Genomic DNA, 17185 nt, shown 5'->3' with positions numbered 1-17185 from the left:
GGTGTGATGTAAATGTACACAAAGCACACACATTAACCATCAACCAAGTGACTGAGATCCTGAATATACTCACTGTGTGGATCCATTCAAGGTATCAGGCACTCTGCAATCCCGTCCGTCAATCAGCCAACTGCTGCTGGTATTCCAAGTGAACTGATAACGCACCAGATGACTCCGTCTGTACATTTCTGCGGAGTTGAAAAAACTGAAATCTATGGAAAATGTGGTAAAAAATATTTACGGATAAAATGGGTTTTATTAAGTATTTTTTTTTTGTTTTAGGGCTGAACATAGCTTCTGCAAACTTTAAAAAAGTCATGACAAAGAATCACCAAATAGATTCATCTAAGCAGACAAAATCAATATTTGATGTAGTGACGTCGCTATATTGTGAAATGAACTGCTGATAAAGAGCAGTCACACATTAGTCTGTAGAACATTCCAGCAATTTCAATAACTGGCAGGTTTCTGTTGATTTCAAAATGACCAAAGTCAGCTTTATTGATCCCCCCCCCACAGTCATCTTACATATTGATCAAAGGATTAGAAAACAGTTTGGGCGATTAGGTCATCATCACAGAATTAATGATCAACAGAAAACAAAACTTGTGACAATTACTCAACGATCAAAATGTTAAAGTATTTCAGCCTAAAGCTACAAGTATTTCAGACTCTGATACACTGTGTGATACAGAGCCAGACACTTTTCAAATCAAGTTTTAGAGGAGTAGTCGGATTACTAACGCATGAATCAAGGAATGTGATAACACTGATGGCTTAAAAAAAACATCACTTAGGAAAAAAGAACTGACATACTGTAAACTGCAAAAATAAACAAAGTGCAACAATTAGCACAAAATAAAGGTTTTAATGAAATAAGTAAGTATTTTCTGGTGTTATTAAAAGTAAAAGCTGACAGATCCTAGGTCACACATTGATAATGGCTTAACATTTCCCTTGGCTTTATCGTACGATCGTGTGCTTCATTTGGCAATTCCCCCATCAACCATTAACCCCGTGGAACAAAATGGTAAAGAAAAGGGAAAATAAAAGGCAACAGGTGTGTAAGCTTGGATTATATAGCTGCTAATATTTACCACCTGTAAAATGAAAATGTGTTCATCATAGAGGAACGTAAAATCAGGATCAGTTCACTTTCAGAGCTTTGGCCATTAGGAGGATTAAAAACGTTCTGCTGGTGTGCTGCACAACAATCATCTCAAATCACATCTGTATCTCAAGCTTCAGAATTATAACAGTACAATCATCATGACAAAGATATCAACTCAACCTTTGGAGACGTGGTAGAACACAGATGTATACAGTATAACCTCATTTAAAGCACATACATACATCACTTCATTACTGGTTTTCTCACCTAGTTACACTCATACCCACACAAGTTCAACCTTTCATTCCATTGCATCTTTTGTTAGGGATCATTAGGATTGACTTTGTATTTAAGAAAGCAAACCAAACTGTGAAATGTTTATTGATGCAGGTGTTAGCAGTTTGGTTGAAACATGGTTATGAGCATTCCCATTCGTTCGCTCAGTCATTTCCCAAAAATGTCTCCCCAAGCTCAGTGTGTTGCAACATTATTGCTCTTCTAATGGCGTTACAGCCAGCAGATGGTGGATGTGAAAGCGCCCAACGTCTGACACTTTCAATCCAAGCATGTTTACATAAAACCGTTTATACTGCAATTAAGGCAATGCGTCAATTCTTTGATGTAAACATCACGTCTACGCATTAATATGTTTGAAATCTGCACAAATCAAAGTATGCTACCTCCTCATGCACTTCCTCAATCGGAGAAACAGTCCAATACTGCAATTTAGTAAGTACAGTTACTAATCCATCTTACAAAAACAAACTGAGGAATGAGCGGAGGCTGGACAACAGTGTTACAATGGGAGGACTAAAGACAGAAGGAGAATCGGAAACTTAAGGAGGTAAAGGATTAATGTTGTGAGTAGCTGGTAGCAAGTATCGTCTTGTGTAATGTATGAAGTAACAGTTAAAGCTTCACAATCATGATTGAAATACAAAACACCCAGTCAAAAGTGCTAAAAATTATTACTACAGGGTGATGCAACACTAAAACAGAGGAGAAAACAGATGCTGCACTGCCACCTATAGGAAGGCTGTTGTAACTGTCACCACAGCCCGTTAACGACATCACCAGGTGATTCACACAGGGTGACTAGCCTGAAAGGTTTCACTACATACAAGCCGCACTTTCCTCCAACTGAAGTTCCCAATATGTGATAGCGAGGTATACATTCAGCCGTAAATGAGTTATGGAATTAATTGAACACAAATGGCTTTTCATAATAAAAAAGGTGCATAGATCGTGTAGGAGAATAATCAATAGATCCCTACAGAGGATCCAGCATATTCAAAGGAACCCCATACATTCATACATGAGCAAAAATATAGATATTCTACTATAGTATCTGGTATGGCCTTTATCACATAAGTCTGTGCAAAACACGCCTGGATACATTATTCGGTCCAACAGTCGCAAACGTTCCTGGCAACAGGGAAGGAATGTTGATGACATGTTATGAAATCAAAAGGAGGAGGAGACTGACCCGCACCTTCAGTCACATTTCATATGAACTCTGTGTTAGATGACAAAGATGACCTCATGCCCTGCTAAGCTTGAGTGAAAGTCCATCAGTCCATGCTGGAGGGGGCAGAGCAAACAGGTTCAGTTGATTTAGTGTGTGTTTAACATCATCAAACTGACCAACGCAGTCAAACGGAGCCGGTGTTGGCAGAGACAAAGGAAGCAGCGGTTTATACGGTGCTTCAATCTGCAGCTCTCCAACCAACCGACCAAACAACAAACCCAGCAGCATAAAGCTCAGAAAAACACAAAGCAAAACAACAATACACATGTGGAGCATGTGGGACACAAATGGGGATTCATCAAAACAAACTATGTGTGGAGGAAGTGGAATAATTTGTTTTTCTACATGTAATTGCTCGAAGCTGTTCAGTCACTCAGCTTGGTTCTCGCTTTCTCTGAATATTGCGTTTGATACCAATTTAAATAAAAGGCTTCAACAACAACTAAAGTGAAGAAAAGCTCCTCAAGCCACTGTTTAATTATTTCACTCAACAAGTCACTCAGTCAGTTTGTGCAGAAATAGGAAATGCATGGCCACAGTTAAAATGATGGCACTTTGAACAATATGATTTCCAAAGTACCTTGAAATTAGGACGGACCAATGTGTGTCAACTGGCCAACTAATCAGTCATTGGAAATGTGAAGAAGTGCAATATGACTGCATTTGTCTGCAGAGGGAAAGTAATACTGAACACAACCTGTGATCTCATTCAAACATAAAACTATTGAACCATTTGTTTTGGGATTTTCTCAGACAGGAGGGGATTCTGACGCACTACTGAGGGAGAAACTCCATTTGCTTTGAGGCCAGAGGATGCAGTACAAAGCATGGCTCTCACATATGCAGCGGCTGGTCAATATGCTGCGACACCCCGGCTACGATGCATGTAGCAGAAGCTTCGTGAACCAGCTTCACCTATCACCCCTGTCATGTTTAGCCCAGAACCAGCAGCTGTGACATGAGCAGGAGGGTCTTACTTTACTTTCATTAGCTTCACCAAGTGAGAGAGGAGTTTGGTGGCATGCAGTCCGGGTTCATGTGGACTGAGATATTAATAAATCATGATAATAAACAGTGCTGGACTGATGCATTGACTGAAGTCCAGACTGAACCCTCAGGGATGACGGTGACAGGTAATGATGAATGTCTTCATGTTTTAGCAAGGATTTTCTTATTGATATAAGGCAAATTAAGATTTTGTTGGTGTGTTATGATGAAATGAAAGTCGGAAAAACAACTTTTTCCAATACCGTACGGCCTCGGGCAACTCTGACAGAATCTTCCGGACGGTGATGGCGTTTGGACTCAAAGCATTATGGTGTATAAGTGTTGGGCCAGCCTGAAATCTGAAAGGACTCTTAGGTTGCTGCTTCAAACTCTGGTCAATTCCACTGCCACTGCTCTCAAAGCCGTATTACAGAGGCACTAGAGCACCTTGTGCATTTGCGCTGTCCACTGCAGTTCTGCATCCATGTTGACCCCCAAACACCTCCCAGTCTTGTGCTTAGCCCCCCCCCCCCCCCCCTGCTGTGTCACACCCCTGAGTCTGTGTACATCCCATTGATCAGGTAGTCCACCTGTGTGTAGTCCTTCCTGCGATAGCTCTCGTAGGCTTGAGTGACAAAGACAAGTACTGTTCCCACGAAGAAAAGGAGACCAAAGAGCAGGACAGCCAATAAGGACGCTTTATCCATCAGGTCCATACTCAGAGACGGCCCTGCTGCCCCTGCTACCTCTACCACGGTGGCTCTTGTTCCCTTGGCGACAACTTCACTGCGATGAGCGGCGGTATTAGTGGTAGTGGTTGGAGTAGCTGTAATGGTCTGGGTCTGGGTCGGGGGGGAAGTAGTAGTGGACCCCTGTGGCGTCTCCTTATTTTGCTCATTTGGTTGTGTTGTAGCAGCTTTGGGTGAGGAAGATGGCATGTTTGTAGACATGGGTATTACTCTAGTAATGGTGTTAGTACTGGTAGCTGTGGGATCAGCACGAGTCTGGGTTACTTCCGCTGTTGCTGTAGGTGGTGACGTACCTGCAGTTGTCGATGCGTTTGGAGGCACATTGGGCCTTTCTGGAGATAGGTTACCTTCAGACCCAGAGTTTGTGGATACATTATTCATCTTACTGCTGGTACTTGTTACTGACTTAGTAGTGTGTGTCGGTGAAACACTGGCTGGAACTGTAACGGCAGGAGGAAGAGTAAGGCCAACAGTCTGAGTGGGTGGTAACACTGAGGGACTGGGGGTTTGAACAGTGCGTTGGTTGGTTGTCGTTTGTGGGGGCGGGGTTAAGGGTGGGGGATGAACCTCCACGGCTTTTTCAGTGGGTGGAGGCGACATGTGTGGGCCTTCAGAAATGGTTTTCAAAATGTCACTTTTGTTGAAGTTGTGTGCAGAGACGGGGCTGAGAGGAATGGTGGAGGAGTTGCTGAAGGTTTGGTTACTGTTGCTTGGGCCATCAAGTGGCCTTTCCTCAGACAAGGAGGAGACATTGGACTGGAGCAGGACTTGTGTCGCACCTGTTGAAGTGATGTCGGATGAATGCTTAGCCGTTTTATTTTCAGTTGCTCCACCATCATCACCTGGGAAAGAGCAACAACAGCCCATGAATGAACTCTCCATTAATGGTCTACGATCCCACCTGCATAATTACACTTTGGTTATGTAATATTCCTCAATATTGACTACAATCAGGGATGGATTGATTAGCTCAATAATCAATAACATTTCCATCAAGTAATGTCTCTATTGTGCAGTGGTGGCTGGGTCAACATGTACGAATGAGCAGGATGAAGCAATTATAGTCAGATGTTTTGTCTAGAAAAAAGGCTAAACCTGTAATTGGTCCAGTGAGGAGGTGATGATGGTTTATGTTCTCTGTCTCTCTCACCACACAGGGAGATGATTGCTTTCTTTCAACTGCAATTTGGTTTTGTATACATAAAAAAAGACCCAGAGGTGACGTTAAGTTGGCTTTGGCTCGTTCTGAATGTCTACGGATCTTTTCATTGATGACAGGTGTGAGGGGACTCGCACCAAAACACAAACATAGAAGCTTGTACGTCTGGTTTGTTTTCTGTCACAGTGTAATCGTAATGTAAATACAAACAGAGCCAGGATGGACTGCTCCACTTCTCCATCATCATGGGGGAGGGAGCATGGGATCATTTACATTTATAATTTCTTCTATTTATTTTCTCCTTTCTGATGAATTATCAGAATGGATGATTACTTTTCTAAACATGTTGGCTTATGTGATGCCCTGCAGTGTAATAGTGGCAGGTACTTACATGTGCCGCTGCAGTTGACAGGGGTCAGAGTGTCAGTGGGGGTCAGCCTCAACTCCCGTTTGGCTACTGTGAGGCACAGGGAGTGTGGGAGGGTAAGAAGAAGGCAGAGGAGGTGAAGACGTACCCATGGACACTGGAGATGGAGCGCCGAGGCAAACAGGGACATGGTGGGCACACATATAGCCACACAGACACACTAACTGTACAGTATGATGACTGTCACAGTAACACACATACACAGTGAGCTCCCACACATGAGGACCTGAGGCTGAAATGAAATCAAGGGCCGCGACCAAGATGAAGAGGAGAAGTCCACTTTCTGGACCTGCACAAGACATCAAGCAGACAGAGCAGACATCAAACAACAATGAAGGAGAAGCGACATCAAGCGCCACACAATTGGAACTTTATAAACAGTAGATGCTTTACATAAAATGGGACCATTTCCTTCAAGAATACTGTCAGGACCTACCTCAACCATTCAACGACTCACTATCAGTGTGCTGATAAGGCAAAGCTTTACACACCTATTAACTAGTGGTGGCTGCTATGATCCAAAAATCACACACAATATACTTGCTGAAATAAAGTAGCTTACTCTACAGCGTTGTCATATACAGAGGTTAAAAATGTGCTCTGACTGCACAGAAATAAGGAAATGCACAACACATCACACGATTCCACTACAAAGAACAACAACCTTAATCAAATAAGAATGTATTTTACACAATTTCCAAAATGTTTAATGTAATACATTCAGTATCGGCGCAATAGACTTTAATTAGTTTGTTTTGCTGACGAAAATCTTTGAATGCACCTCAAGAAACAGAGACATGCTGCATGAAGTACAGACTACATGATATGGTATGATACTTGATATGATGGAGTTATCTAGATTCTGACAAACAATGAGACTAAAGTTCGGTTGAGACGTGTACACGTGTTTGAACAGGACCACCCACAGCCATATTTGACTCATGCCTGCCATCTTGTGTCTGAGGAATGGAAGTCTAATTTAATGGTCTCACTGAGGTTGGTTTGTAGGTAAAAGGCTGTTTGAACATGTACATCTCAATAAATTGGAATATCCTGGCAAAGCCAATTTATTTCAGTAATTAAATTTAAAAAAAAAAAATTGAAATTCTCATATTCTAGATTCATTACACACAAAGTGAAATGTTTCAAGCCTGTATTTGTTTTAATTTGAATGATTATGGCTTACAGCTCATGAAAACCCCAAATTCAGTACCTCAGAAAATTACAAAAAAAAAAGTTCAATATTGGAGCCTCGCGGTGTCACACTCTTATCAGCTCATTAACTCAAATCACCTGTGCAAGGGTTTCCTGAGCCTTTAGATTGTCTCTCAGTCTGGTTCAGTAGGCGACACAACATGGGGAAGACTACAATATTCTAATTTATTGAGATGCACCTGTATATCTGCTTTGGTGTCAATGTAAAGCACTTTTAATCCTCTCTATGCTACACAAACGTGCCTTTTGTTCATCCAATCAGGATGAAGGCAGCTGTCAACACGGCCTCCTCAACGGTCAACGCAATAAGCTGGAGTGACATCACTCAGGTGCACACAGCCGTGCCCTTAATGTACACAACACAGCGGGTCAGCCCACCTGCCAGCGTGGAGTGGCTGACAGCCTGACTGCGAAACACACTAAACACGTCGCACACGGGAGAAAAAGGATCACTGAACAGAAAAAGAAACGAGTGACAACGCAGAAGACGCTACTTGGACGCCTGTCAGCAATACAAATATATATACACAAGTAAATGAACGACGGACTGGGTCATGGTCCCAGTGTGTAGCTAATGCTAACCCGATGCGCTCTGGGCTGATATGTAGATAAAGCAGCGGCTCCATGCTAACCTGCTGCTACAAGCCGACCGCTGGCTGTGTTGCTCGCCTCACTTACCGAACAGTCTGCTGTCTTGGTGTGTTTGTAGCACAACTCTCAATCATGTACAGTGACCACAACTATTGATGGTTTCCACACCGCCACTTCCACCTCTTCTACTGCGGGCTTCTTCCTCTTTTCGCTTTTCGGTGAATGAGGCTCATTGCTGCCCCTGCTGGTTGTTGAAGGATCTTCACCTTTATATTATCATATAAAGGCCAATGGCTCAGAGTGAGAGAGGAAAGGGGATTAGGGTCACGTGAAAAAAATTAAAGACATCATTTTTGAAAGTGATGTCTTTAATCTCAGACTTTTTTCTGAATGGTGGCAGAGAAAGCTCACCATATGCAACACGCCAAACCGACACATTAACTCAAACAGCGCAGTTTGAAGAAACACAACAGAAATGTATGGCTTTATGTTGTCCTAAAGTTCTTTTGTGTTATCATACATTTCCATTGTGTTTCTTTGATTGGCAGCGTTTCAGTTAATGTTGCATGTGTGTCATCAAATTGATGTACGTGCGGCAACTCTCTGTTTAATATTCCCAAAGAGTTTTCACCCAACAGAGCACATTCTTCTCTCTCTCTCCTCTTGCAGTGTTTTCGGCACACATATTAATGGCACATTACCGCCACCCGCTGGACTGGAATGTGAATTGCAGAATCCAAACATAATGTATTTTAGTCCAACAGATCCAGATCTGAATCCTTATCTGTATCGACACCATCATACATCACGTCACCTTAGGGTAGTGTTTTTCAACCGGAGAGATCTTTCGTTTGCATGGTGTGCCTCAGGATTTTTGGATGTAAAAAAGGTGCCGTGGCTCAAAAAAGGTTGAAAAACACTGCCTTAGGGTACCTTTACCAGATCTTACACTGTTTAAGAAAGTCCTGGATCAGCATCAGCAATATTGAATGTGTTATACTGTCCAAAGCACCCATCAGTGTTTATGAAGATTGCTTTTTCACTTTTCGAGTAATTTTGATCAAAAACGACAAGAAACAAAACAAACTTCCTTGTGTGAGATCAAGTTCAGTCAGTAGATGGCAACAGAGTGGCGGCAGGGTGACATGAGGACACGTGTGGGCCGTTCTGGGTGTTGAGTCCACCTACGCTCTCTCTCTCTCTCTCTCTCTCTCTCTCTTTCTCTCTCTCTCTCTCTCTCTCGCACTCTCTCTCTCTCTCTCCCCCCCCCCCCCCTCTCTCTCCCTCTCCCTCTCCCTCTCTCTCTCTCTCTCTCTCTCTCTCTCTCTCTCTCTCGCTCTCTCTCTCGCTCTCTATCGCTCTCTCTCTCTCTCCCCTTATCACACACACATAAACACACAGGCAGCCGCGCACCATTACGCACAGTCCCTCCTGGCACGTACAAACAAACCGAAAGGATCACTCCTCTCTGAATTCTTTCATTCACCTCACACAGCGGAGCTACCATGTCTCTTCCCCGCGTGTCTGGCCTCTTCAGGAGCGCCTTGAGGACTCAGATGGTCCCTGCGGCTAACTGGTCTGCCAAACCTGCCAAACACCCGATCTCAGCAGGGGTGAGTGCGCACTATGATCTCATTCTCTAAGGTCACACACCTGCACCGCAACGCACGCAACTTCACACATAAGTGCGTCTTTCTGATAATAATCCAAATGTATTGATTATGTGTTGATATTGTTCATAACAATGTGGATCAGGTGATGTTTACGGCCACTTTGCAAAACCGGAATTAAGTGCGTCAGTGTATCACGCCATTGTTATTTCAAATTCTTACACGTAGACAGAGCCAGTGAGATAGCGACAGAGCAGCGGGCTCGACACATAGAGGACTCATACTCCATTAGATAATAATAATATGTGTTCTGTTAGATCCAGCTGGTGTATCCATAAGGATGTATTGGATAAACTGTTGCACTGAGATTAATATTATAGCGTCTCTAACGGCTCAGCAGGAGCTCAGACTGCGACCTTGAACATGAAAAACAGGAAGACATGAGGACAGACAGTCAGTTTATTTGAGCGCCTCTTTAGTTTGAATTTAACTCGTGAACTTAATTCTGCACAAGAACAGAATATTGACGACAGAATGCTCGGGCCTCGCGTCCTAAAGCACATGTTAAACAGCACATGTTGCATAAAGTACACCAATTCAATATTTGAGTTCAAAATAGAATTGCTATATTTAAGATTCATGGATATATATGTTTTGTCTATGAACAAAATCAGGTTGATCATATTATTCAGTTTGTCCTTGTGGTGGTTTGAACCCTGACCCAGTGCATTCTCATAACAAATCAGAGCCATAGATTTAGATCAATAACATCTTGTCAGAAAGTACAAGAGTGGAAGAGGCATGAAAAATAACCATTAAGTATAAAAGATAACCATTAATCACTCAAAATGTCAAGTCCTTTCTCTTAGCAGTTGTAAGTTACACATTATCTTCAGGTCAGATCTGATATGACCTGATTCCATTGACAAACGTCTGTTCCTGCTGTACAGCACTAATTTAAGAAGGTACAGCACCCCCCACTGCTGAACATAGGTGATGCATTCAGTTTATTCAACGCTTAGGGTGATACATTTTGTCAATCTGTCAAATCGCTAGCATTTAATGAAATACAAATCAGAGGTATTCTATTTAGAACACATATGTAATAATAGGCTACTTGAGCCAGATGGGGCCAGACCTAAGATTTCTGAATACCACTATGCTACTACCACTGCTACCACTGCTATTACTACGACTACTGCTACTACTATTGCTACTACTATATCTACTACTACTACTCCTACTGCTGCTACTAATACTACTCCTTCTACTACTACTGCTACTACTACTGCTTCTACATCTACTTCTACTGCTACTACTATATCTACTACTAGTACTCCTACTCCTATTTCTGCTACTAATACTACTCCTACTACTGCCACTACTACTGCTACTACTACTGCTATGACTGCTATCACTAGTACTGCTATTGCTACCACAGCTAATATGAAATTCACAACAATAATGATTGTGACAATGCTAATGTATTTCTTTGATTCAAATACCAACCAGTTCCATCTTTAACACTAATAAGTTGACCCAATGACACATGTTGAACATGACAGGCTAGATGTGTTTGGATTGATATGAACATGTTCTCTGCATTGTTGTGAGGATGGCAGCTTTTGTTGCTTGCTAGCTTTGAATACATGACAAATATAACAATGTACAAAGTCGTTATTGAAGAGAGTAACACTGATCCGGTTTGGGTTTGTAGGCTTACATACAGTAACTATGTCTGCCCTTCCCCACTATCACATTCATGACATGTCATTTAAGGCCGTACTAGAAATAAAGACATGTACATCCATGATGTCATTGGTATTCTGCTCTGTCCTCCCACAGGAGCAGGTCATCGCTCTGACAACCATGTTCGTGACCATCCTGGTCCCGTCTGGTTGGGTACTGGCTAACTTGGAGAACTACAAGAAAAAACAGTAAACGAGGAAGATGATGGATTGATGATGGCCTTCATGAGGAAGATGGAGACTAATGCAAAGAATAAACTGTACCAAGAGGTTTTGCCAGTGATCCTCTCTCTCTCATTGTTCTGCTCTCCTGTGGCTGTTTGCCTGCTGATTTTCTGAGTACCAATAAATGAATGTTTATCACCAAATCAAACTGGGATCAATGCTCAACTTGTCTTCTCAGATTTTTATTCATGTGAAATTATACTAATAAGGCATGATATCCACATGAGCACACCTCATGTACAGCGTGCATGTGAGAACAGACAGATCTCAGCATCAGTTCTCACAGACAGACAAAGCGGCATCGTCCCTCCGTCCAAAAGGCCTCGGAACACTTGAGTCGGGCTGAACTAAAACATTGTCAAAGTTAACGAGTCAAACAATTGTTTATCGTGTATCAGAGCCCAGGTGTCAGGTAGCAGACCTGAAGTATCAAGTCGCCCACATCAGGTGTCAAATGTCATGCCTCAGGCAAAAAGATAGAAGAAAAAAGAGCCTCTTGTGGCGTGAAGTGGCATTGCATTCCACTGATAGAAGCCCCTCATTCTGCTGGGGCACCTTATTAATATGCCTGCAGTGCTCTAATGCTATTGGACTGTGATGGTAGATGTCACTTGTGCCTTCAGAAAGCATGGAGTGATGCCTGCCTTCCGCTGAAATTACTCTTATGAGTCCATTTAAGAACTGTATTTGTTTGTTCAGACCTAATGAATGAGGCCATGATAGAAGTGGTGTAAGGAGGATTCAGAGCCTCACAGAACACTGTCACACACACACACACAGTCAGAGAGAGAGAGAGGAGAAGCAGGGTTTATTTGATTTATTTTCCATTAACATTTACTGGGAAAATATATGTCAATATTATGAACTGATTTTAGTCTCAGATTTACATGAATAGGATCAAATGTAATGTACAACAAGGCTATATAATAATGCAATTACAAGAATGAAGCAGGATGACAAACAAAACAATCTACCTCTCTCCCTCTCTTATTGATTGATTGATTTGCCACGTGGAAAGCTTTATTCTTTAGTAAGGTGCAGCTGTCTCAGTTCAAAGGGATCACAGGACATTAACACGGCTTTGCAACGATCAGGATTACTGTCAGTCACTTTTTGCTCCAGTTACACATCACATCAAAACAAATTCTCTGGATACATCATCATTCTAAATAATCACATTCATTGAGCAGACTTGCATTGGTTGTGTGGAGGCTGTGTGTATTGTTAGGATTGGATCTGAGTGGGTGTGGCATTAGGAGCTTTGTGTTTCCTCCTGTTGCACAACCCAACTGCAAAGATAATCTGAGCCTTGAAGCAGAAATTTGAGTAAACCATCTACGTGGACAAAATGACTGGATACTCATACTCGTTACCCTGATTGTTATCAGTTCATACCTGAGTAAATTGATTTACAATCATGTTATCTGGGTCTCTTACTCACTGTACACTCACATACATTTATGCTGACTTCAAGCTAATTATGCTGTTTACATGGTAACACACTGAATACAAAATCAGCTCACAACCATATGTTTGAAAAACAACAATGAAGCTGTGCATTAAAGCAAAAATCTAACTCTTGAACTGAGGGGGTGCACCAACAGGAACGAATCGTCTTGATGTCACATTACAGAGCTTCTTTCTGTTCTTGTTTAGTGTCAGATGTACATTTCCTTCACATCAACAGCAAACTGCTTCATCTCACATGAATCAAAAGAGCTATTTGGGATTTCCATAAATGTTCAGCCTATGTGTATGTCTGTCACCACGGCTACTAAACTTCATCTCCACTGCTTGAGCTTCCTGGATCTTCTGGCTGGTGCAAAGGATTGTGTGTGAGTTTATTGAAATCCTCTGAGTTCATTTCTCTCATCCTCCCGTCCATACCAAGCTGCATGGGCTGAATCAAACTGGTCCTGCAGAGGAAGAGGGAGAAGGTTAGTGCAGATGGATGCAGTGTCTCTTTTTTTGTCCAAAGTGAAAGGTTTTTTGTTCCGACTGATGATTCATTAAAACAGTTTGTACTTCTCTGAATCTGCCCTGGTGACACTTGTAGCTTCCGTTTCTCTTTAGAGCTCATTGAGTCTCTTGCCTTGCTGGCTGTGATGTCAGTGCACTCCCCTGTGTCCCCACCTCACCCTGTAACCTGATTCTCCCTGTGACCTCCCTTCCCTCCTTCCTGCTCATGTCACCAGTTCCCTCACTAGTAACTGCGGTAGCCCAGCATGTAACTGAGGTTATAACTCTGCCTGATCCTACTCAGCACCTTAGCATCTCTGCTCGGCTCACTGCTTGCTTGTCATTGACCGTAAGTAAGCAAGCTGTTAGGATGTTTACTTCAGATTTACCTGACAAGCCACAACTGTGTCTGTTCAATCTTGTTTCAGCAGAGTGACCATATTCATCCAGTCCCTCTGTCTGTGAGTCAGGTTATTTGCTCTACACCTCACCCTTATCAGCACAGTCTCACCTCCATGATGGAGGTACTGCACGTATTAGTAGCTGGACTAGGCACCCTGCGATGCCTGGATAAATATAGCTCCTCTGAAAATACATTTATGACAAGCAGATCCATGTGGCCTGTTGATAGTCTGCATAGGACACACATGCCAGATGTGGAAGAAATGCTTATATCCCGCTCAACAATCTAAACACTTGTTCCTTGGTCCCGACCCACCACTGATGACCTCTGTATGCCGCTGCTGCCATTGTGACATTTAAAGTCATTCTGGGCAGTTAGACGGAAAGACTGGTGCAGTAGTAAAGGTAAGGTCATGTGTTACAGTCATATATCAACATATCATATATTTCATAGTGTGTGTGAGAGTTTGAACCTTGACAGCTTGTCAAACATGTTGAGGAGTTTCATGGCCTCATATTCTTTCTGCTCGTCTGTCATGCCCTCCATGGGATTCGGCTGCTCCTCCTCTACAACTCCTGTCACTGGGTTTATACTGGAGAAGAGGAGGGGAGGTTGTCACATGTCACATAGTCATATATACATGTCATCATATCATATCATGATGTCTATAAATACACTGCTCCAAAAAATGAAGGTAACACCATATTATCACAGTTTAACACAGAGTGAGTTCAACTTCAGGGATTGATCTGTCCATGTAGTAAGCACAGGTCATTGTGAATCAGTTTCACCTGCTTTGGTGCTTATGAAAGTGACAACAGGTGCAATGGAGAGGCAAAAACAAGACAACCCCCAAAAAGGGAATGAATGGTTTAGCCTGTGGTGACCACAGACAGTTGCTCTCTCCTTATCCTCCCCAACTGATTCTTCTTCAGTTTTGTGTTCTGCTAGTGTCATTGGCACTTGAGGTAGCATGAGGCGGTAACTGCAGCACAATCAGGTTGTACAGGTAATCAGGAAATCAGGTAATCAGGTTGTACAGGTAGTGCACTGAACAGGGCTGTAGGATGGCATCAACCCAGCAGCAGGAACGATATCTGCTCCTTTGTGCTCCTTTGTGGAACAGGAGGAGCACTAACAGAGCCCTACAAACTGACCTCCAGCAGGCTACTGGTCTGCATGTTTCTGACCAAGAAAACAGAAACAGACTCCATGAGTGTGGCATGAGGGCCTGACGTCCTCTAGTGGGACCTGTACTCACAGCTCAGCACGGTGCAACTCGATTGGTATTCGCTAGAGAACACCAGAATAGGCAGATCCACCATTGGTCGAGCTGTTCTCTTCACAGATGAGGATTGTCCTACTTTTGCCTCTCCATTGCACCTGTTGTGACCTTCAGTTGCACCAGAGCAGGTGAAATTGACTCACAATCACTTCTGCTATCTAAATGGACAGATTGATTGTTTATTTTGAGCAGTGTGTATATGCAGTAGATATAGTTTCATTCCATATATAAATATGATTCCAGCTCAGCTTGTGCACACCAAAGGCAGGTGTGGAAATGCCTTTAGAAATGGCCATGATGTCCATATCTGAGCGAGCCTGCTGAAGGTCAGGTCCCGTCAGGTTGGGACAGTCATGTGGAGCTCTAGTTACAGCTACATGTCCTGTGCTGTGTGTGTACTCACTGAGCCTTAGCCTCTTTATACTCCTCTGTCTCTGAGTCTTCGTCTTCAGAGTAGATTCCTGAGTCTCTGTTCCCCCTCAGCAGTCCTCGGGCAGCCAGCAGGCCTGCAGCATTACCATAACCAGTGTACTTCACAAACCTTGAGACTAGACAGGAAATAACGCTGTTAACTTTATTTTAAGGTAAGTCATCACTCAAACTCATCAGAAAGCTGATGAATCACATATCCATCACATTCTGATGGCTGTACTGACAGTTCATCATCAGCAGCCCAATTAGTGAAGGTGGACCTGCTCAGAGGAGGTCTAAGGTTCATGACTCAAACATTCCACCTGTCACCAAATACCAGTGTGCCAATGGGTTACCAGTGACTCGTCCCCCAACTGTGCCTGTCCTCCCACTGTGCCTGGACAGCTGAGGGAAAAAGGCCACTGCTTGAATGACAACTCAACCCTTTGACTAACACACTGACACACTGACAGACAGACATCTGCACACTGCAAGAAGTTAAGGTTGTGGAAAACAAATTGTGTCCTCACCACTTTCTTTGCAGAGAACAAAGAGGAACTCTGCAGCACAGTGCTTTACGTCTGTGTCAATGTGGGTCATCAGGCGCACCAGCTTGTTCCGAAGAGTCCCGCCCACTTCTGGCCTGGTCCTCACGTCACGTAGTGGGGGCAAGACCTGATCTCACACACAGACACAGACACAGACACAGACACAGACACAGACACAGACACAGACACAGACACAGACACACACAGGTGGTCAGAAATTCATTTTCAGATAGGATCTAATTTGATCAGGGCATAGATGCCACACATGACTACAGAGCGCAGTTGAGAACAAAATCCATTTTACACTCACACACACACATGAAACCACACACACACACACACACACACACACCTATAAACACACCTCTCACACACACCAATGAGAAACCTCCTGCATACACAGTAGTGACATTAACACACACATATTGCTGCTCCAGTCTGACTGTGTCCTGCTGATGATTGTGAAATTTTGAACAACAGAACTATATTTTCAATTTGAAAACTGTAGAAAAAAGTCTGTCTCTGGGACGGACATTTACTGACCCTTGATCTGAGGAACTTCCTGGTCTCTCGGTGTACACGGGCACTTTCAGTCAGCAGGTTGAGTGACTGCAGGAGCGTCTCCTTCAGCTTATTTCCCTGAGGGACACACACTTAATTACTGTAAATGTGAAACAAATTGGAAATTGCCTTATGCCCCCTAGTGCCAAAGATGATTGTTTGGATTGCTTTGATATGTTCCTGAGTCTATCTCCATTCACCTGATGCATCAGTTTTGAGGTCATTTTAACAATGTAACTTCATTAAACATCAGATTATGATTAGCTGCCAATAACATGATCAGTGTTTCCTCTTACCCGATCAAGTCTTTTCTCTACGAATTCCAGCAACATGTTGACAGTATCCATGTTGACCCCCATGTACTCTACACAGCCATGCTGCACCTTCGGCATCAACAGCACATCCAGACAGGGCAGAGGGAGGTTACCCAGCAGGTTCACAGTGTGACTGAGGGGAGAGACACAGTCCTTCATCTACACCACAAGCTCCTGTCTTAATAAAGACGTTAGCTACACTACAGGCTCCTGAGGATAAGAAACTAAATGCACTAAACATAAATGTTTGTGCTCAGGGAAAATTAGCAGAAAAATGTCGACTCATGGAATTGTGGCAAATAATCTTTGGACAATTTCCATATCAAGGGGTAAACATTGTGGAAGGTGACACAC

General features: G+C 43.0%; 3 protein-coding genes across 4 annotated transcripts in view; 1 reads left to right on the top strand and 2 right to left on the bottom strand.

Annotated features, from left to right (window-relative positions):
- Positions 1–629: 629 nt before the first annotated feature.
- Positions 630–7971, bottom strand: cunh11orf24 (chromosome unknown C11orf24 homolog). 2 transcript variants are annotated; one of them, XR_012961013.1, is made up of 4 exons: positions 7855–7971; positions 5926–6250; positions 3765–5217; positions 630–3428 (listed from the first exon to the last, which is right to left on the bottom strand). XR_012961013.1 is itself a non-coding variant. In XM_076142234.1 (3 exons), the coding sequence occupies exons 2-3, from the start codon at positions 6089–6091 to the stop codon at positions 4172–4174; spliced, it is 1212 nt and encodes a 403-aa protein (XP_075998349.1). In that variant the 5' UTR covers positions 6092–6250; positions 7855–7971; the 3' UTR covers positions 630–4171. The 2 variants fall into 2 exon arrangements, 1 of the variants encoding a protein (XP_075998349.1); XM_076142234.1 differs by having other exon boundaries at positions 630–5217.
- A 1166-nt stretch (positions 7972–9137) lies between these two features.
- cox8b (cytochrome c oxidase subunit 8B) lies at positions 9138–11498 on the top strand. The gene is made up of 2 exons (XM_076142233.1): positions 9138–9380; positions 11223–11498. The coding sequence occupies exons 1-2, from the start codon at positions 9273–9275 to the stop codon at positions 11316–11318; spliced, it is 204 nt and encodes a 67-aa protein (XP_075998348.1). The 5' UTR covers positions 9138–9272; the 3' UTR covers positions 11319–11498.
- Positions 11499–12232: 734 nt separating this feature from the next.
- ric8a (RIC8 guanine nucleotide exchange factor A) overlaps positions 12233–17185 on the bottom strand; it is a 10453-nt gene continuing 5500 nt past the window's right edge. The window contains exons 9-14 of the mRNA XM_076142232.1: positions 16814–16964; positions 16500–16595; positions 15939–16083; positions 15401–15545; positions 14185–14304; positions 12233–13266 (exon numbers count right to left, since the gene is read on the bottom strand). Coding sequence (XP_075998347.1) covers positions 13125–13266; positions 14185–14304; positions 15401–15545; positions 15939–16083; positions 16500–16595; positions 16814–16964 — 799 coding nt within the window. The 3' untranslated portion in view covers positions 12233–13124. The remainder of the gene's footprint in view (positions 13267–14184; positions 14305–15400; positions 15546–15938; positions 16084–16499; positions 16596–16813; positions 16965–17185) is intronic.

This window comes from Genypterus blacodes, unplaced genomic scaffold (genome assembly GCF_046128005.1).
Source record: "Genypterus blacodes isolate CSIRO-AG114 ecotype Tasmania unplaced genomic scaffold, CSIRO-AGI_Gbla_v1 ptg000021l_1, whole genome shotgun sequence".
In the NCBI taxonomy this organism is placed as follows: Eukaryota; Metazoa; Chordata; class Actinopteri; order Ophidiiformes; family Ophidiidae; genus Genypterus; species Genypterus blacodes.
The sequence above is the reverse complement of the archived record's forward strand: the minus strand, read 5'-3'. Positions and strand labels throughout refer to the sequence as shown.